The following is a 21,397-nucleotide window of genomic DNA, read 5'->3' as shown; positions in this document are numbered from 1 at the left end:
TAGTTTACTCCTCTCGTAAAGTCCATTATTGATCTTGGCCAGTTGTAAACATCTTTAAAGTTTCATATGAATTAAATGAAAAAAAAGAAAAGAAACAAAACCAGAAATCTAGCAAGATGTCATCAGGATGCTGGTGGCATCTCACACTAACCTTTTGTATAAACTCACTTAGCACTTGATGAAAATGCTAAACAGCTTAAAAGACAAAGCAGAACATGAAAGAACAAGAATCATGAAGCAATACAGCTGTTTCTGAACACCACTTTCTGCAGCCAACCTCCAGACAAGACTCAACTGAATATAGTCAGTTCAATCCCCAGCTACACAATCCACTCATAAGGATCCTGAGTGCAGCTTTTCCATCAAGACCATGCTTGCTGTCTTGGTGCTAGAACAACTCAGAAACCAGACTAGAACAAATCCAGATAACCTGTGCCTCCCAGAGGCACTTTGAGTTGAAAGGCTTCTCCTTGTTTGAGCAAGTGAAGGATATTCTTTGGGGTCTAGAGAGAGCTTCTTAAAAAGTGGCCCCATACACATATACACATCTGTTGTCATATGGCAAGTAAGGGCACAGCCAAGGTTGTTACTGGATGAGAGGGCACGGTGTTCATAGTAGTCTCAACATAGTGATGATTTTCATATTACAAATACTACACAAGCATCCATGTTTACATGAGAATCACATCTCAGACCTAGCTCAACATCCCTCTTCTCCTAAGCCAAGAGGACCATGGAAACAGGTCCATACCCTTGGATCTAATCAACTGCAGTGCATCCAGCAAAACAGAACCCGACACTGTTTGGGGCACATTTAATGGTTGAATTGCAGAATTAATGGTATCCAGGGCAAGGTGGGTATGAACAATTTATTTATACCACTTGGAAAAGCTCTGATGCCTTCTACTTCATTTCTCTAAGCTTTGTGGTGGTCCAAGGGGGTCTACTATGTTCAATTTAGTGAGAGAAAGTGATTAGGACTGATTGTGTTCACTGCTTGAGTTGCCTACATATATAGCCACATCCAGCCACATAACAAGGGCTTCAACAATATGTACCAGCTGAGACCTCACCATCCGTATCTATCAGTGGCAGTGATGGGCTATTCTGATAAATCTCCTTCCTTTCCTATGGGAGGTAATTAAAGCAATGCTAGACCTCTCTAACATTGCAGCAATATAGATTGACTTTAGCTAATTTAAATCATGATAACAATAATACTACGCCAAATGTTTAAACTAGACATCACAACAATTTTTCTGGTTTCCTGTTTCTTATTTAGTATATTTCTTGGATGCTTTTCAAATGAATATTGTATACAGAATGCTGAGCTGTGAAAAAATGATGAGCTGATAGAAACAAAGAATGTGTGCGAGAGATCCCTTACTCACAGCAATTGAAATTGCTGTAGGATTTATTGAAGTTTAAACCCATTGTGTGCTGCCTCAGAAAGAAAAACAACAACATGTGCTTTTAGAAGCAAATGGACTAGTCAGGGACATTTCACATCAGATACTTCATATCAGACAACAGCAGCAGCAACATCCCTTGTCCTTCTCTTTATGCTTAAAAAAATCCTTTGTTTTTATTTAGTCTGTTTTGTGAGTGTCTTCAGATTGAGTTTACATTACTTTTAATCAGATGGAGCATTTCAGTCCAGTGGTATGTAGCACCAAATTAAAATGAAATGTTTTACAATATTTCATGATTGTACTTCATTACAAAATAGCGATGCTTTACTCCCCTCTTCAGATACGATTTGCCTGCCTTTTTACCATACAGTTCTCTCTGTCAATATTTGAATCACTTTCTACTACCAAATGGAGCTACTTTGCCTACACTGGCAGTTATTTCTGATCTGATAATAGTGACACAGCAATTTGAAGAGGGTGGATATAACATTTCTGGCACTGGTTGGTGAATCTGAGTTTCTAGAGCGATTTCTGTCACAGCTCAACTTTGGTACCAAAAGCTCTGATGGATGATCTCTGCCAGGGAAATGGGCAACCCCTGTTGATTTGCTCAGACCTCTCAGGGGTTTCTGACATTCATCAACCATGGTATGCTTCCAGATAGAAAGTGGAGGACAGAATGTTGCGGCACTTCTATTTTCGACTTGACAATTGATTCCACCAGGGAAAACAAGGACTTGATCCTTATATAGTGCAAGTACTGAATGGATCCATTTTCACTGCATTCAGCTGCTGCATGATAGTGCTGAATGAGTTCATCTGGAAATGGGCAGTAGGGTATAATCTATATATAGATTACTCCCTATGAGTCAGCAGAAGCATTAATGCAGGTCTTTGAACATGGTAAAGTACTGGGCGAAAACCCAGTAAAACAATGGTCCAGATTAGTTGGAGGCAATGGGGATGAGCAATCCCTTGGAAATTGTATTCCCTATGAAGAAAATCATTTGGAGGTTTCAAATGCTCTGTTATCTATCCTTCCCTCTGCAAGCACAAACTCACTTCCAATTGATTGACTGATATTACATCTTGTTTCCCACCCAGCATTTAGAAGCTTTAAACACATACAAATAAATTTGGAATGATTAAACAGGTGCAAATAAAAAGAAAACAAGTTTTGATACCGTTTGTCCCCTTCTTACTACATTTGCCCACCTTTGAAGTCTTCTAAGATGCTACAGTGTGGTGTAGTAGAGGGACTAAAACTCAGAATGCCTGAGTTTGAATCCCACTCAGCCATGGAAGCTCACTGGGGTGTGCAGAACTGGTAAGACCACTCCTTAAAAATCTCATTTACTTTGAAAGCCCTGTTAGGTTCTGATTTCACAGCACATATCAACCAGATGCTACATGATTTCCAGCCCCATCACAGCAGATGTTGAAGGCAGTCATCCCCTTTCTTTGTCCTTCATCATTCCCTCTACACATCATGACTGGGCTGAAAAGGAGAAAGTGCCACCAACACAATGCACATGGAAGAGGCCTCTGGTAGTTGGATTTGTCATTAGAGGGCTGGGACAACACAGAGAGGCAAAGGATGGGACCAAATTTTGGACCCATACAACTGTGGTTAATAAGAAAGTGACTCTGCATCTGTTATTTCGCATACTTCTATTCACTGAAAGGATTGAGGATGATTGAGTCGAATTTCTCAGACAATGTGATGGATAGAACCGAGACTGTTACAAAAGCAGTTGATTTGTTACTCATGCTGTGATTTCATGTGTCCATTTTCCATAATAGAAAGGTTGAGTCCTGTGCAACTCTTTTGAATGGTGTATGGTTTACGTTTAGGAGGTAGCGAGATAGGAAAGGAGTACTTTGTAGCAATAGCTCAAATCAGAAGGCTTATAGCTACCGTGTTTCCCTGAAAATAAGACAGGGTCTTATATTAATTTTTGCTTCAAAAAACACATTAGGGCTTATTTTCAGGGGAATTTTTTTCTCCATGTACAACAATCTACATTTATAAAAATATAGTCATGTCATCTTCTGGTTGCTGCACAATGGGTCCCTGGTGGAGGGCGGGGTTTCACTTAGCTGGGGCTTATTTTGGGGGGGGGGAGGCTTATATTACGAGCATCCTGAAAAAGCCATACTGGGGCTTATTTTCAGGCACTGATAAAAATGAAGATTCTACCAAAAATTATTTTTTTTATTTAGAATGTTACCAGTACAGTTAACAGAAGATTATTTTAAATTTTGGCAAGGAGTGATTAATAAATACTGTAATGAAGGGAAGAGAACCAGGATAAATAAAAAGTATTGGTATAAAGCAACAAAAAAGGAGGTATAGGCATACCAAATATTAAAAAAAGATTATTATTTGGCTAATCAGTTGAGCTTCATTGGGGAAATTATATATAACCCAGAAAGGTTAATTTGATGGAAAATGGAATCATCAGAATTACAGGTGGATATTGAAAAACATCTGTTTGGTATGATTAAGAAATATAAAACAAGCGAAATCAATAACCCGTTTTAAAGACTATGTTAAATGTCTGGTACAAGTATAGAAAGATCTTATGTCCGTTTAACTCTCCATTACAATTAGTGACTGAAATCGAGAATTTTCCTGCCCATATGAAAGTTTATGCAGAATTATTTAAAGAAAAAAAGTGATTAGATTAAACGACTGGTTGTATAAAATGAGACTGAAAGATCAAATGAAACAAATCCTTCAAAATAAGAATATATCATAGTTGAATTATATGCAATTAGAAAGATGGACTAATGAATGGGTAAAGAAGTAAAGGTAGGGAATATATGAAGTATGAACAATTTCTATTATCATATGAAGATATTCAGATGACCGATTCAGTAAAGGGTGCAGTGAATAAAATTTATAGATTCCTGCTTGATTTAGAAGAAGAAGAGATTGAGAAAGGAGGATTGAAGTTAGTGTGGGAACAAGACTTAGGAAAAATAATAAATGATGAAGAATGGAGGAAGATGTGGAAAATGACGGTTTTAAGATTTATGTTGGTGAGAATAAGAGAAAAGTTTTTCAAATTTGGTTTAAGATGGTATTTGACACCGACAAAATTGAATAAAATTAATGCTAGTTATCTGAATGTCTGTTGGAAATGTGAGAAGGAAATTGGTACATACTTTCATATGTGGTGGGAATGTGAAAAAGTACAAAGATTTTGGAAACTAATCTTTAAAGAACTAAATGACATATGTGAAAAAGATATAGAATTTAATCCTGAGATAGATCTGTTATCAATATTTGAGAATGTGGAATATGATAAGATGACTAGAGAATTGATTACCAATTTATTAACAGCAGCCAGATTAATAATAGCTAGGAATTGGAAATCAAAGTCTGAATTTCGAATGGAAGAATGGTATAAAGAAATATGGAACATTGATATAAATGATAAGTTAACTTGTAACTCAAAGGTTAAGTAAGGAGAGGTGAAAAAGAATAATTTCTATGATATATGGGGCAGATTTCTTGAATATGTGCTAACAAGAGAAAAAGGGAAAGTTCCAAATCAAGAATCAATGTAATGGTGGTGGGGAGCACAGTTGATTTGTATTTTGGTTTATGTATTTCATGTTTATGTTATAGTTTAAGAAGGAAAAAACAAAAACGCATTAGGGCTTATTTTCAGGGGATTTTTTTTCCCCATGTACAACAATCAACGTTTATAAAAATACAGTCATGTATTTCTGGTTGCTGCACAATGGTGGAGGGCGGGGTTTCACTTAACTGGGGCTTATTTTTGGGGTAGGGCTTATATTACAAGCGTCCTGACAAACCATACTAGGGCTTATTTTCAGGTTAGGTCTTATTGGGAAACAGGGTAAAAAGGACTTTTCCCCCTTAAACATTTGTTAATTTCTTGCCACAGCCATTATATTGTGGGAGTAACTGTAGCTTGTTCCTACCACTGTTTGCAAGTAAATATCTACAAGGTTCTGGTAGACTCTCCTGTCGCCTTCTAGATGTGGAGAGCCAAGTTCTCTGTATAATCAACACTAGAGTTTAAATGTCAATCAAAATCCATATTGATAAATCTGGAACTCTAATGGCTATACTTAAAATGATTCATGTGAAATGGCTCCAGTGTTGATAAATCCAGTTTGAATTATTTACATGATCAAGAAACACAGTAAGGAATTATTAGGAGTTATAACTGGTCAGATGTGCAAGGAAAAGTACGACCCAAAGATGCTGATCACGTATCACACACCATAGGTGAGTCAGGCTACATAAACCATCTCACATCATGTTTGGTAGAATTCCAGGAAAGAAGGAAATCAGCACTCAGACTGCATTATGCTGCAGTGATCATACTATAACTTCATGTCACTTCTCCTACTCGCCCCAACACCTGCCAGAAACATTGTTACTAAATTCCTCCTGAAACATATGAGAAAAAGTGTCTCCAGAATTATTGCTTTCTTATAGTGTTTTTAAATAGGAGTCTTCCCTATCACCCAAATGAAACCATACTTCATGAGAAATGTTGCAAAGCAGGTGAAGGAGGAAAAATTAAAAGGGGAGAGAAGAGATTTAATTAATCTATGATTTGTATGACAGAAACTGATGAAAATGGTAAGTCCTTCTCTTTGAATAAGACGGAAGAAGGGCTTTCGGCTCCTGCAAAGAGAGAAAGTGGGTTTGATCTGCATTCTAGGAGAACACGGGGAAAAACGACAGACGAGAAGCAATCCACTTTCCGATTGAGAGCTATTAACAGTAACTGAGACGCACCACAGAGGAAGGAGTAGCAGTTCTGCTAGAATTGGACAGGGAGGGTTGAACGGCTTGGAGCCCTTTACTGCTGTGCTGTCGGCGTTCACAATCCGCGGGCACTGATGACTCGCCACTGCCGGTACTGTACTTTGTCTACAGATTAGAAGTGTTTCTCCCAGACGACACACTGGGGGGGGGGGAAGGGGGTGCGCCTCTTATGTGATCACGCCCCCGGAGCCAGGTCACTCCCGTTTGTTTTGCTAAATTAAAGAGTTTTAAAACAAGCCCCTCTTATTTAGATGATGCACCCTTCCCCTCCTCCATTTCTCTGTTTTTTTTTCCCGGTGTTGATCTTGAGGACAGGCTGTCTCGTGGGAAAAGCGGCTTCCCTGCGCAAAAGTGTGTACAGTGTGTGTGTGTGTGTGTGCGTGTCTTAGGAAGGGCCCTTTTCAGGCACCCGCGGTTCTGGAGCTCAGTCCGCTGGGGAACGAGCAACACCTCCGGCGCCTCCAGGCTGCGCGGCGTAGGGCAGGTCGCGACCCCCCCCCCTCCCCCGCGTTTTTCGGGTTCGCGGCGCTGGGCGTCGTGGTTGGGCTCCTCCGCCTCTCCCTGCCCCCCCACCGCTCTCGCGGGAGGGAGGCGCGGCTCCCGGTCCCTTCGCTGGGTCCACACAACGCGAGACCGCGGCTCTGCTGACTCCGGGCCCCTCTGCCGCGAGGGGGGGGGACCCGCACTGGTGTCCCCCCGAGGCTTTCGCCCCCCCCCCCGGGAGGAAGAGCTCGACGCAGAAGGGCTCCTTGGCGGGAGAGAGCGAGAGCGGCAGAGGCGCCCGGTCTGCGCAGAGTCGGATGCTCCCCGCCCGTGACCGGCCCTCGTGCCCTGCCTGGGTGCGGAAGGCGAGCTCGGGAGGCTCCTGCCCAGGCTCCGTTCTTAAGGTGTACATCGAAGCCCTGCCTCTTCTACGGACACCGCAATGGAGCGAGGCACCCTTTCCCGGGCATGGCAGCGGGCTCCCTTTGCTTGGGCGGGGAAGTCGCATGAGCATGGGTGGGGGGCAGACGTGGGCACCCCTTCCCCCCCCCCGAGCCAGGAGGGGTCCCGGCAGGCCGCCCCACCCCCACCCCGGGCAAGGTAGTCTCGCCGTTCCTCTGCCGGCTGCCCCAGCGGCTACGGTTTCTTACAAGGCGGCCGTGGCGAACCAAAGGGTTAAACGCGGGGGGGGGGCGGTCAGGGCGGAGGGATGGACGGGATTGGTCCGAAGTTGGAAGGTGGGCGGGGCCAGGCAGGGCCGCCCTCGCCAAGGTCTGCGCTCCCCAGAATCACCAAGCCTTAACGGGGGGGGGGGGAGAGAGGAGGAGGCGGCGGCGGCGGTGGGGGAGTCGCTCTTGGCTGCTCGTTCCTTCCGCTCGCCAGCAGCGGCAGCCACCCGCCCGCTCGCCCGCCCGCCCGCCTCTCGTCCTCCCCCCTCCCCTCCCTCCCTCGGCCAGATCCCGGCTCCGAGAGAGCCCCTCCGGAGGGGGCGGCATCCCCCGCCTAGCCTCCCACCCACCCCCACCGCAATCCTCCGGCATCCTGCGGCGACTCCGGACCTGGAGCCATCCCCGTCGCTCCGTGTCAGGCAGCGGGCCATTGCAAAGCGCCCCCCGGCTGCCCTCCGCTAAGCGCTCCGGGGCTCCGTCGAGGCGGCGGCGGCGGCTGGTGGTGGTGGTGTTGGCGGCGGCGGCCGGGCTGTTGCTGGCGCTGCCGCCGCCCTCGCCCGCCGGCCGCTGGGCTCCTTTGTGGGGAACGAGGATGGCGGGAGCCGCTCCGCTTTGAACAAGTGCGCCCGAAGTCCGTCGGTGAGAGGCAGGCGCGCTGAAGCGGCGTCGCCCGGGTGCCCAGGGCAGAGACCTTCCGTCGCCCGAGGCGGCTCCGCGGTCCTCCTCCTCCGCGCGCCTGTCAAAGAGCCAGCGCGAGCGCTCGGTTTCCCCGGCCCGCCGGCCAAGTCAGCGGGCACATGGGACGAGCCGGAGGCGGCGGCGGCGGCGGTTGCAGCGGCCCGATCCTCGGGGGTTCTTGGCCGGCGCCGGCGGAGAGGCGGAAGAAAGTGGCTTGAGGCGCGGCGTGGCGGGCAGCAGCGCCGGTGCCCCGGAGGAGCCCCAGGTACGCACCGCGCGGAGCCCGAGTTCTTCGCCCCTCCTCGAGGCAAAGATCGCGCGGCGGCGAAGCGGGCGGCGAAATGAATGGAGCCGGCGAGGGGGCTGGCGTGCGCGCCGGGCCCGGCTGGGTTGGGGATCCTGCCCGTTGAGGAAGCCGCCTCCGCGTGGGGTGCCGCATCCTCGGCTTCGTCCGTGGGTACCGGAGGCTGCAGCCCAGCGGCCTCGCGTCCCGGAGGCGGGACGGGGAAGCTGCCAGCCTCTCTCCTTCCCTCCCTCTCCGCTCGCTCGCCGGCTGGCTTCCTCGGTCCACGGGGAAGCTTTGGAGCGTTACTCTCGGGAAATCCCTGGGATCAGTCGGCGGGGGGGGGGGAGAGAGAAAGAGGCGCTCGATCAATTCCTCGGCAGCCCCTTTCTCGCGAGGGGGCTGCTGAAGTGTGGCAGCTGCCCGAGGGAAAAGGGGGGCCGGGGCGGAAGGGCGGCCGCGCGTTCCCCTCATCCCGGGAGAGTCAGGCGAGGAGAGCGCGGCGTTCCCGCGGGGTCTCCGCACCTCGATCCTCGGGCGGGGCGGCGGATTCAGCCCGTTGGGGCCCGGCTGCCCGGACTCGAACTGGTGCGCTTGGAAAGGGATCGGGTGATCGCCGAGCTTCCCGGCGAATCTTGTTCCATTTCTCGGCGACCGTCTGGCCTTTTGCGAGCGGCACGCCCGCCGCCCCGTCTGATTTGGGGAGGGGGCGCCACGCACCTCTCACGTGGAAAGAGGGTGTGAATGGACGTCCCAGGCGGGGTCGATAGGACTTTCTTTCCCCAAACGTCCCCTCCTCCTTCCGCCCCCAGACACCCGGGAGTGGTGGCACAAATTTGTAAGCTAATGGCAGTCTGTAATTATTTGCTTTGCTAAATGCTTGACACGGATTGTTGTGTATCCCGAGGGCAGGGAACGTTTAAACCAGGGACTTTACAAGAGGCAGGAATTCAGGCAGTGTTTAGAGAGCGGGAGTTTTTGGATACGAGTAGAAGGATATTCCTGTCAGCGCAGTCTACCTGAGAGAGAGAGAGAGAGAGATTTGCTCAGCAGACAAAATGATTGACACCCGTAAAGTCTGAGGACTCCGTTTCCAGGTAAATCAAGGTTTTGAACTGAAGAGAGAAGATTTGGGTGTTGTTATAAAGGACGCCCTAATACAAAACTCAGCTGGACTAGAGAGAAGGATAACATTTCCTAGCCCTAAACGGGGAAATAACATGTGGCCCACTTTTTTTGTTTAACAGAGAATTTTTGCTTTATGACTTTTCCCCCCTTTCATTCACTGCTACTAGAAGCCAGGTGATAAGGCTTAGGCTGTTGAAAATAGGAGCGCTTTGGGCCTTTTATAGAATTTAAACTAGGCAGGAGTAAATATGAGTAGAGAAGTTTGAAGTGCTTGGTTAATTATTCTTTGTATCAGAATTTGTGCAAAAATGAGTTTTTGAAGTACAATAGTGTAGTTTTAGTTAAATTGCTGAAGTAGTTATTTTTGTTAGTTCTGAGGGCTAAATCCATTGCCAGCTAAAAAAAATGACATGATTGGTTGATTTCAGTGTGTTTTCTCCTCTAAGTTCCAGGCAGAGGAGACCCAGATAATGCTAGGACATGACTGACGTTGCCTTCATTTTGGTGGGTCTGCTCTGGTTGAGACTAATGTCTATTTTAAATCCACATCTGGTGTTTTACATTTTACAGTTTTCCTTCTGCCTTTCTTCTATTTCAGATTGGAGAGAAGAAGAAACGGGAAGCCGGAGACAATCCGTTCAGAATGGACTTCCAGTTTGTGCTGTTTTTTGTGGGTGCCATTGCGCTTGTGGACTCGGCAAGAGGTAAGCAATGTGATCCTCAAGCTGCCTGGAAGTGTTTTTATGTTCGGTGTTTTCTCCCAGTGGAGCACATACTCTGTTCAAGTTCTCGGATTCTTTCCAGAGACCCTTTAATTGCACGGAAATCTTGTTTGTTCCTTGCCGTTGGAGTCTTGCATCTCAAAAAGCAATTACGGTCTGCTTAGGTCCTTCTTTCCTGCCATGCAGGTGTGCTCGGGGGGGGGGGGCTTTCCATTGCTGTTGTTTCTTAGGTGTGAAAATACACAGTTGGCTTCCAATTTTCAGTCTGGAGTTAAAGGAAAACAATTGCATTCCTTGGTGGATCAGGGGAGCCTCTCCCCTTCTGTAATCGCTCCTAGCCGCTCTGTATTCCCAATAGCACAAACTAAACAAACCAATCCATTAACTTCCCCCAAGTGACAGACAAATGACAGTTCCCAACAGCTAGCACATATTTTAGCACTGGGGCTCCAACATGTGATCAAATTCCCCTAAACAGGTTGCATTACCAGGAAGAGACTGGAGACGAACAATAACTAAGGTAGCAGAACTCTGGATTCTTTTTAAAGAATCTAACTTAATCCTGTACTGAAGAACACTCTTGGGATCAGTTGGAGCCCCCTCCTTATCGGAGGTCTGGAGCAGCTGTTGTTGAGCGTTTATCTAGTTGGCCCCGAGGAATTGTTCCTGTTGAATTGAAATGTCGAATCGAGATGGCCTTTCGTTTATTTTGCTATATTTTACCTGAGTTTGTGTTGGAGGATTGAGGCAGTTTGGCATAAGACCTCTGCAGTTCAGAATTGTGAGTCTGAATTGTAGAAACAGGGAAGAGACTGGCTGGAAGAATTTGAGTTTGGTATGCAGAAGGGTCCCAGGTACAGTCCCCGGCTGTGGTAGGGCAGGGCTGGAAAAGACCATTGCCCCTATTACTGGAGTTGCCCTGCCTCTCACCAGAGAGAGTATAGAGTTGGATGGATGAAGGATATGGCTCAGTACAAGGCAGCTTCTTTATTATCTTCCAGTTTTAAATTTGTTGTTAGCTGCAGCACATGTGTGTGGGGTTTGTGTAAGGAAAGGATGAGAGCCTAGCAAGAAGAGAGCGTGCTCGGTTGCTGCATATTCCTCTGTTGTACTCCCTTCCTAGCAAATATTTTATAGAAGCAGTAGCAGTGTAAGCTGATCTGCTACATGGTGGATGAAAGGCAAACAGTGTGTAGGTTTTTAAGACCTAAAAGACGGAACAGATTCAGTCTTAAGATGGAGGCAGTAGACAATAGTGAATGAATTAAGCCATGTTACATTTATAGTAATTTCACAGATAATCGATTAATATCCCATTTGGAGCTCAGTGAAGACACCAGAAGAATTTAAAGAAAAGTAAAAAGATTTTAATTGCTATTTTTTCCACATTTGTTTTGATTCTTTTACTGAATTTCTGCAATGTAATGTGACACTTCCGATTGCAAGTCTGTGGTTATGGGTTTACTAAGGCTAAAAAAGGTGATGGCTGTTCTTCTGCACTTTGTATTGTACACTGATGGAAAAAGCAACACTGAAGGCAAAGAGTAAACACTTGTGAAGTTTTGTTTGGTGAAAATAACTTTCTTAGACGTAGAAAAGAGGTTTACAAACAAAACAAAACCAAGTTGCATGAAACAATGTTTCGCTCAGAATGATAATCACAGAAACAGAATAAAAGCTAGGATTTGTCAAAAAAAAGATTGATTCAAGAAAACAAGACATTTTTCTTATGAAGATGTTGCTGATGTCTGAAAAGAGAAGCACCACAGTAGTTTTAAAGGAATGGAGAAACATCTGGTGCACTGTAGACATTGTTTGTTTAAAATTCTACCCTCTGTTTCTTAAGTGCTGCTTTCTAAAGAGTGTCTGTAGATTATTATCCCCCAGAAATAGGAAAAGTTGCATTTTTGGACCACAACTCCCAAAATACCCTAGTCAGCATAGGCAGTGACAGTGATGGCTTGGCTATTCTGGCAAGTCTTGCCCCCTCCCCCACCCAAAGCAAACTGGACAAGTCTCTGCAGATTGTGTGAAATGGTTCTAGTGCTGTTTCCTTTGAGAAATAAAGCACATAGGTGACTGCACAGTAAGCACAGAAGACTGGATTATTGTTAAGAAAAATGGCAACAACATATTTAATGCTCCAAGTATGTAAATAAAGCAGCAGTCATCCTTATATCAGCCAGTTTGTAAAATGCATGTGTGCAGAATTTGAAGTTCTAAAAAGGTCGTTTTGCACAAAAGGGGCATTTTTGTGCAGAATATTATTCTTATTAGGCAGGAATACTGTCAAAGACCCAAGTAAATTCCTTACCGTCTTTGGTGTCAGGAAGAATTTGCAGTTCCCTGTCCTTGCCACGAGGATGAGACAGGCAAGGATTTACTTCTCTGCAAGAGCCTCCAAGAATTTGTTTCATCCCTCAGCATTTAAATGCCCAGGAAAATTGGCATCATGAGGAATAATTTGGAGAGAACAACCATGTGAAGTGTCTTTGGACAGGAGACAGGTCCTCAGATTTAACTGGGCACCTGTTTACATGATTGATACGAGTACCCTAGGGAAGCCTCTCTCAACCTTTTTGGGCCAACACAATATGAAAGAAATATAGGACAAATTAGGACTGTAAAACTTGCATAATGAACCTTACAAGGTGGTGTGTGAAGAATTGTCTCCAATCTCTGGCCCCCTTCAGATGTACCAGGGGCCATATGACCCCTGTTGAGAATGGCTGACCTTGAGCAAGCCATGGATGAGCAAATGTTCACGTTTTCCTGATCTCGTATAGAAAGGCTCAGAAGTGGTATAAATCATTTCGGTGCTTGAGATGAAAATGCCTATCCCACGAGTAACATGGGGTGTACCTAGTTTCCTCAAAATTGTATAGGCTTCAATAGAGTGAATGGAAGCTGCACACAATGTGGGTGAGCCTTGTTTCTGATCCATTTGCTGTCCTGAATGTTATCCAACATCTACCATTTTGGGTGGCTGCTGTGGTTTGTCTCTCAGAGAACAAGTGCTTCTAGTCTGTGTTAGAGAGGGCCAAAGCATCTAAAGGTAAAGGTAAAGGTTCCCTTTGACATTTAGTCCAGTTGTGTCCGACTCTAGGGTGCGGTGCTCATCCTCATTTCCAAGCCATAGAGCCAGCGTTTGTCTGTAGTCACTTTCCGTGGTCACGTGGCCAGCGCAACTAGATACAGTACACCGTTACCTTCCCACTGTGGTGGTACTTATTTATCTACTTGCATTTCCATGCTTTCAAACCGCTAGGTTGGCGGGAGCTGGGACAAGCGATGGGAGCTCACTCCGTTGCGAGGATTCGATCTTACGACTGTTGGTCTTCTGACGTTGCAGCACAGAGGGTTCTGTGGTTTTACCCGCAGCACCACCATGTCCCTACAAATACATCTAACAATTATCTATATTGATGTTTGACTTTAATGGGAATGGTGAAGCACAGTCAGTCTTGAAGTTAGATAAGGTTTCAAGTATTTCCAGTTCAACATTTGCAACATGGCTGTAAACTTCTATCTTGTCAAATCTTGTCCAGATTAGGGTCTAATTTCTGTATGCCATGGCAGGGGAATGTTCCAAAAAGGACTTCAGTGGACTTTGGAAGCTTGGATCATGTGGGGTCATTTTGTTTTTGGATCACCATGGACTTGTTCTCTGTTGTTGTTTTTTAATCTGCAATGCAATGTGGCAACAAATGGGCATAACAGTAATCAGTGCACAGAACATGTATTTGGTGAAGAGTGGTCTGTAGTCCTAGCATGCTGTGTCTTGCTTTTAACATTTTTAAATTCTTGTGATCTCTGAGGCCATCTCACCATTAAAGCTAATGTGCAAGGAAGACTGTAGCATTTACTGTGTTAGTCACCTTATATTGGGATGTGTAAAATTTAAACAAATTAGCATCTAGCAGATGTGCTGGCAAGTTACTGTACTTTCTTTTTTCTGGAATATTCAGGATTAAACAGCTGTACAAGAAGGTGGGCTTGAGTATTGTTTTGCTTTCAGGAACTTGATGAAAGTCTGCAACTGCTTGGTGGCTTTTTCCAGTCTTCTGCTTTGAGGTAGAACCACTTCATGGTGGAAACAGAATGAATTCACCCAACCTGTAAAATGTTTAATGCACTGTATAACATGGGATGCATGGAGAAAAATGCAGTGCAGAAGAGGAACTAATTATTTTTCTGTGTAACTTATTTTCTGTGGTGTGCTTTATTACTTTTTAATTACTTTTGAGAACTAGATAGATGTCTGTAATGTGTGAAATGGACAATGTTGATTAACAGATTACAGATCATATTTGGAAGCTTACGTTCTGTATTTAGAACATTTAATGCACTGTATAACATGGGATGCATGGAGAAAAATGCAGTGCAGAAGAGGAACTATTTTCCCCCCAAGGTTTTAACTCTTACACATAAAGCACTCCATGGTTTGGGACCACATTCCTTGTCAGAACTTCTGACCTCAGTGTCTTCTGCCTGACCTATCAGATCCTCCCAGATTAGGCTTCTCTGGGTGGCCACCCTGAGGGAGGCCCGAAAGGTCTCTACTGGAGGCAGGGCCTTCTCTGTGGTGGCCCCAGTTTTATGGAATCAGCCTGGCTCCCTGTCTTTTGATATTCAGAAAAAAAACTTAAAGGTCTCCCATACTGATCTATGTTGACCCCCCTCATTATTTTTATTTTTTTCTAAGTCATTTATCCTGGTATGTTGTAAACTGTTTTTGCACCATCATGTTTTTTACTCTCAGTGTCCTTGAATTTCATTTGTTAAACTGCCCAGAATAGTGCTTTTGCACAAATAAGGTGGTGAATGAATGAACGAACGAACGAATGAATGAATGAATGAATGAATGAATAAATGAATAAATAAATAAATAAATAAATAAATGATCAGATGAGGTCACTGCATGGATATACACTGCCATAGATCCTTTGATTAAGCTTATGCAGTTCTTTTTTTGCTTATACATGTTTCACATTCATTTTTCTCACACAGTCTTTACCTGTGCACAAGTGATGCACACTACCTAGGGGTAGCAGAGACTACAGGATAGATTGTGGTGGTAATCATGTTCAAGCACTTTCCCTTAGCTTCTGTATCTCATCAGTCAAATACAGGTAATCCAATCTGATATTTCTCTCCGCGTGGTATCTTGGTGACATGCAGTCTGATATGTGTTCAGAATCTGTCAAGTTGTCGTCCGCTTTGGCGTGGCTAGCTACAGCAGTATGTGATAGATATCATGTGGTAGATTTAGAAATTTTGGGGGGAAAAGTAACAGCGTCCCTGTTAGTCCTTTCACTTTTCTTGAAATCAGTGGGTATGCATGTCACTTTCACTTTTTTGTGAGCTCTTAACTGATCTCTTCATTAAGCAGTTTTTATCTGACTGAAAAGTCCTTATATAGGTTATTAAAAACTGTCAGTTGATAACAAAAGAGCTATCTTTTCAAGTTGTTCAAGTTGTACCAGACGTATAGCAACCCTAATAAGGCTTAAGTGAGATATTTAAGGAATAATTTTACCACTTCCACTTTTCCAGTGAGTTTCCAAGGCCACATGGGGATTTGATCCCGGTTCTCCAGAGTCCTAGTCCATCATTCTCTCCACTACACCACACTGCTAATCTTTTAATACAGTTTAGTAGGTAGTATTTTCTTTGAATATAATCATTAATAGGGATGTAGAGTTGACATGCCAGGTACCCACCAAGCAAGGGAATTCAAAATGAGGTTTTCAGTTCACTTTAGATTTCAATAACATACAGTTGTCTTTTCTTTTGAATGAGTGATTTGTAAGGCTTGGGTGAAAACCATCTGTTAAATGTGAGTTGACTTGATTGTACTGAGGACCAGGCATTATGAAATCTGTGGGGTCTTGCTTCTGTTAAAATGTAGTTTGCTTCATAGTTTTGCACTGAACTTCATAAAAATAATAATGGTCATATTGGAATTTGAGACTTAACTTCTTGTAATTATTTTTCTGTGCAACGTATTTTCTGTGGTGTTTTTATTACTTTTTAAACTTTCATTTGAGAACTAGATAGACGTCTGTAATGTGTGAAATGGACAATGTTGATTAACAGATTACAGATCATATTTAGAAGCTTACATTCTGTATTTAGAACCAGTGGTCAGAATCCTGTTTGTTTTCCTGAAAATGCAATGTTTTTAATGTGCATAGTTCTTTTTGCCCTCTGTTTTCACAAGGAGGATATTCAGGACACTGTTGCACGAGCAGGAGTCCCCATTGCCATGACCAGGGTGACCTCCAGCTCACACAACTGTGAACTGGAGATACAGAGTAGTTGTACTCTGTTTTTACCAACAGGATGTTGCCTGTTGATTTGAATTGCTATATTTTCCAGCATTGTCATGAATATGTTAAACAGCATTTACTAGTAAAACTCTAGTCAGCAAAAACAAGACCTGTAGCCGATTGTGGCTCTGATCATCAGCTTCTTATAGCAAAACTCAAGCTTAAACTGAAGAAAGTAGGAAAAACCACTGGGCTAGTCAGGTATAATCTAAACAAAATCCCTTCTGAATACACAGTGGAAGTGAAGAACAGATTTAAGGAACTAGATTTGGTTGAAAGGGTGCCTGAAGATTTAAGGAACTAGATTTGGTGGACAGGGTGCCTGGAGGCTCGTAACATTATACCGGAGGCAGCAACAAAAACCATACCAAAGAAAAGGAAATTCAGGAAAGCAGAGAGGCTGTCCAACGAGGCCTTACAAAGAGCAAAGAAGAGAAGGGAAAGAAAATACGAGGGAGATAGGGAACGTTACAGAAAATGGAATGCAGACTTCCAAAGAATAGCAAGAAGAGACAAGAGGGCCTTCTTAAATGAACAGTGCAAAGATATAGAGGAAAAGAATAGAAAGGGAAAAACCAGAGATCTGTTCAAGAAAACTGGAGATGTTAAAGGAACCTTTTGTGCAAAGATAGACATGATAAAGGACAAAAATAGCAGGGACCTAACAGAAGCAGAAGACATCAAGAAGAGGTGGCAACAATACACAGAGGAATTATACCAGAAAGACTTGGATATCCCGGACAACCCAGATAGTGTGGTTGCTGACCTTGATCCAGATATCCTGGAGAGTGAAGTCAAGTGGGCCTTAGAAAGCATGGCTAACAACAAGGCAAATGGAGGTGATGGCATTCCAGTTGAACTATTTAAGATCTTAAAAGATGACGCTGTTAAGGTGCTACACTCAATATGCCAGCAAGTTTGGAAAACTGAGCAGTGGCCAGAGGATTGGAAAAGATCTACATCCCAATCCCAAAGAAGGGCAGTGCCAAAGAATGCTCCAACTACCATACAATTGCACTCATTTGACACGCTAGCAAGGTTATGCTACAAGGTAGGCTTCAGCAGCATGTGGACTGAGAACTCCCAGAAGTACAAGCTGGATTTCGAAGGGGCAGAGGAACTAGAGACCAAATTGCTAACATGTGCTGGATAATGGAGAAAGCCAAAGAGTTCCAGAAAAACATCTACTTCTGCTTCATTGACTATGCAAAAGCCTTTGACTGTGTGGACCACAGAAAACTATGGCAAGTTCTTAAAGAAATGGGAGTACCTAACCACTTTATCTATCTCCTGACAAACCTATATGTGTGACAGGAAGCAAAACTTATAACTGGATATGGAACAACTGATGGTTCAAAATTGGGAAAAGAGTACCACAAGGCTGTATATTGTCCCCCTGTTTAAAGCAAAGCGTGCTGCTTATATACCTCCCCATAGTGCTTCAAGCACTCTGCGGGTGGTTTAGAACTTAATTATGCAGGCTACACATTGCCCCCCCCCAGCAAGCTATTTAACCTATATGCAGAATACATCATGCAGAAGGCTGGACTGGAGGAATCCCAAGCCAGAATTCAGGTTGCCAGAAGAAATATCAGCAACCTCATATATGCAGAAGATACCACTCTAATGGCAGAAACTGAGGAGGGATTAAGGAACCTCTTAATGAGGGTGAAAGAGGAGAGCACAAAAAATGGTATGAAGCTCAACATCAAAAAAGCTAAGATCATGGCCACTGGTCCCTTCACCTCATGGCAAATAGAAGAGGAAGATATGAAGGCAGTGACAGATTTTACTTTCTTGGGCTCCATGATTACTGCAGATGGTGACAGCAGCCATGAAATTAAAAGATGCCTGCTTCTTGGGAGGAAAGCGATGACAAACTTAGACAACATCTTAAAAAGCAGAGACACCATCTTGCTGATGTGGACAAAGGTCCACATAGTCAAAGCTATGGTTTTTCCAGTAGTGATGTATGGAAGTGAGAACTGGACCATAAATAAGGCAGACCACTGAAGAATTGATGCTTTTGAACTGTAGTGGTGGAGGAGGCTCTTGAGAGTCCCCTGGACTGCAAAGAAAACAAACCTATCCATCTTGAAGGAAATCAACCCTGAGTGCTCACTGGAAGAACAGATCCATGCGCATTAGAGTCCCATTGAACTTCTCAGTTAACCCACTGCATATCATCCTGAAAGTAATGGGTTAACTGAGAAGTTCAATGGGACTCTAATGCGCATGATTAGGGCTTACTTGGCAGAGAATCCAAACAATTGGGACCAGAAGCTGCAATCCCTTTTGTTTGCTTATCGATCAGTGCCACAAGCCAGTACCGGGTTCAGTCCATTTGAACTTTTATTTGGAAGAAGGGTGAAAGGGCCCCTTGATTTGATCAAACAAAATTGGGAGCAGATCACCCAGGATGACCCACAAGACGTTGTGACTTACATAGACACCTTGATGAATGACCTAAGGAGAAATCTAGAGCTGGCAGCAGAAAACCTGCAAGCTCAGAAGGTCAGACAGAAAACATGGTATGACCACAAAGCTAGAGAGAGGCACTTTGACCCAGGGGAGGAAGTGCTTTGGCTTAGGCCCTGCAGAGAGAATAAACTGCAGCTCAAATGGGCAGGACCATATAGGGTCATTTCCAAGATGTCAGACCTGAACTACCTAATAGAGCAGGAGGAGAACCAAGCAAGGAGGGTGGTTCATGTGAATGCCCTAAAACCCTACTACAGAGGGGAACAGAGGGTTTTATTCGCGATAAAAGCAGCTGAGAGTGAGGAAGCTGAATTACCCTTCTGGGAGGGTAGAGGGGAAGTAAAATACAACCCAGAGGAGGTAAAGATCAGTCCTGCACTCACCCAAGACCAGCAGCAAGAACTAAAAATGCTGCTTAGTAAATATCAACAGGTGTTTTCCAACAAGCCGGGGATAGTGAAGGGAGTGATGCATCGGATCCACACAGGGGATGCACCCCCGCAGGCAGTATCCCCATACCGAGTAACGGGACCCTATAGGGACAAGGTGCGGAAGGAGCTGGACGAGATGCTTAGGGAGAACATAATCGTCCCCTCTTCTAGTCCTTGGTCCTCTCCGATAGTCCTTGTGGACAAGCCTGATGGGAGCATTAGGTTTTGTGTTGATTACAGGAAATTAAACCGTGTAACCACTCCTGATGCCTACCCAATGCCCAGGCTAGACAACCTGATTGAAACCATAGGGGGTTGTCGGTTCATCTCATCATTGGACCTGGTAAAGGGATATTGGCAATTAAGAATTGATCCCAGGGATCAAGAAAAGACTGCCTTTTGCAGCCCTTTTGGTCTCTATGAGTTTCGAGTCCTGAGCTTTGGTCTCAGAAATGCACCAGCCACATTCCAAAGGCTGATGGACCAGACCTTGGCAGGGCTCAGTGACTTTACAGTGGCCTACATTGACGACATAGGGATCTTCAGTAATACCTGGGAAGATCACCTGATACACCTGGAGTTAGTGCTGCAGAGGTTAAGTGCAGCAGGGCTAACAGTAAAGGCCAGCAAGTGTCAGCTGGGTAGCCCAGAAATAAAATACTTGGGTCACATGGTAGGGGGAGGAATGATAAAACCCCTGGAGGCCAAAATAGAAGCTGTTCGTGATTGGCCTAGACCCAACACCAAGAAAAAAGTCAAATCATTTCTTGGGTTGGTGGGCTACTACAGAAAGTTCATCCCGAGGTTTAGCGAGATTGCGGCTCCGCTGACCGATCTGACGAGGAAGAAGGCTGATGACCGCATCCCGTGGACCAGCGACTGTGAGGCGGCGTTCCAGAGGTTGAAGGAGGCGTTAATCAACTATCCAGTCCTGCGTGCTCCAGACTTTGACCGGGAGTTCATCATCTACACCGATGCGTCTAACAGCGGCGTAGGAGCAGTTCTGTGCCAGGAGGATGAGAATGGTGACCAGCATCCAGTGTCCTACCTGAGTAGGAAACTTCAAAAAGGTGAGAGACATTTGGCAACCGTGGAGAAGGAGTGTTTGGCCATAGTCTACGCGATCCAGAAGGCCAAGCCTTACATCTGGGGAAGACATTTTATTCTGTGTACTGACCATTCACCATTGCAATGGTTAAAGACAATGAAAACCCACAATAGCAAACTTATGAGGTGGGCTTTAAACCTACAGGACTATGACTTTGAAGTGAAGGTGGTCAGAGGGTCAGTGAACTGTGTTGCTGACGCCTTATCAAGAAGACCTGAAGAATGAAGACGGCGAAAGAACATGGACTATGTGTATATAATGATGACAAAAAGTAAAATGTACCTGGTTTTTTGAATTTGGTTTGTATGAATAAAGGTAAATTGATGTAATGTTAATGGTAAATGTTTAAATGCATAATTGCTATGGTTAACTTAGAGTGTAAGTATAAGTAAGTATTTTATGGTATGTATAACTGTTGTTGTGTATTTTATACAGGTTGTTTTTTGGTGAAAAGCACGTTAGCTTTCCCCCTACAAAACAACTTATAAAGAGGGGAGGTGTTACATACAGCACTGATGTTACCTGTCTGTCATGGGTTTGGAGGGAAAGTTCCATCCTATGGGGAGTGGAAGGCGGGACATCAGGAGGAGGGGCTGTACTGTATAAATATGTGATGCCTGTGTGGTGAGTGAGATGCTGAGAGACACTGGGTTGTGACGAAGCAGCAGCTGGGAAGAAGAAGCTGTTGTGGGAGTCTGTGTGTCAGACAGGGTACTACTGTGTGTCAGAGTACCAACCTGATAGGTTCAGGTGTCTGTTGGTTAGCCAGAACTGATAGGTTCAGGGTCTGTGCTTCAAGTTAAGGGTTCTGTGTGAACCAAACTGTATGCTTGTATGAGTGAGAATAAGCCACGT

General features: G+C 44.6%; 2 protein-coding genes across 5 annotated transcripts in view; one reads left to right on the top strand and one right to left on the bottom strand.

Moving 5' to 3' along the window:
• LOC144588123 (uncharacterized) overlaps window positions 1-21,397 on the bottom strand; it is a 395,823-nt gene that overhangs the window by 88,290 nt on the left and 286,136 nt on the right. The gene's annotated exons all lie outside the window — the stretch shown is intronic.
• Window positions 8,186-21,397, top strand: part of FGFRL1 (fibroblast growth factor receptor like 1) — a 246,375-nt gene continuing 233,163 nt past the window's right edge. The window contains exons 1-2 of one of the 4 annotated variants that reach the window (XM_020797052.3): window positions 8,186-8,322; window positions 10,067-10,172. In XM_020797052.3, coding sequence (XP_020652711.1) covers window positions 10,112-10,172 — 61 coding nt within the window. In that variant the 5' untranslated portion in view covers window positions 8,186-8,322; window positions 10,067-10,111. Of the gene's footprint in view, window positions 8,323-9,149; window positions 9,438-10,066; window positions 10,173-21,397 lie in introns of those variants that run through there. The other 3 variants (XM_072994804.2, XM_020797053.3, XM_078390684.1) reach the window with 3 other exon arrangements.

The sequence above is a fragment of the Pogona vitticeps genome, chromosome 3 (genome assembly GCF_051106095.1).
Source record: "Pogona vitticeps strain Pit_001003342236 chromosome 3, PviZW2.1, whole genome shotgun sequence".
Taxonomy (NCBI): domain Eukaryota; kingdom Metazoa; phylum Chordata; class Lepidosauria; order Squamata; family Agamidae; genus Pogona; species Pogona vitticeps.
This window is presented reverse-complemented; position numbering and strand designations above follow the sequence as displayed.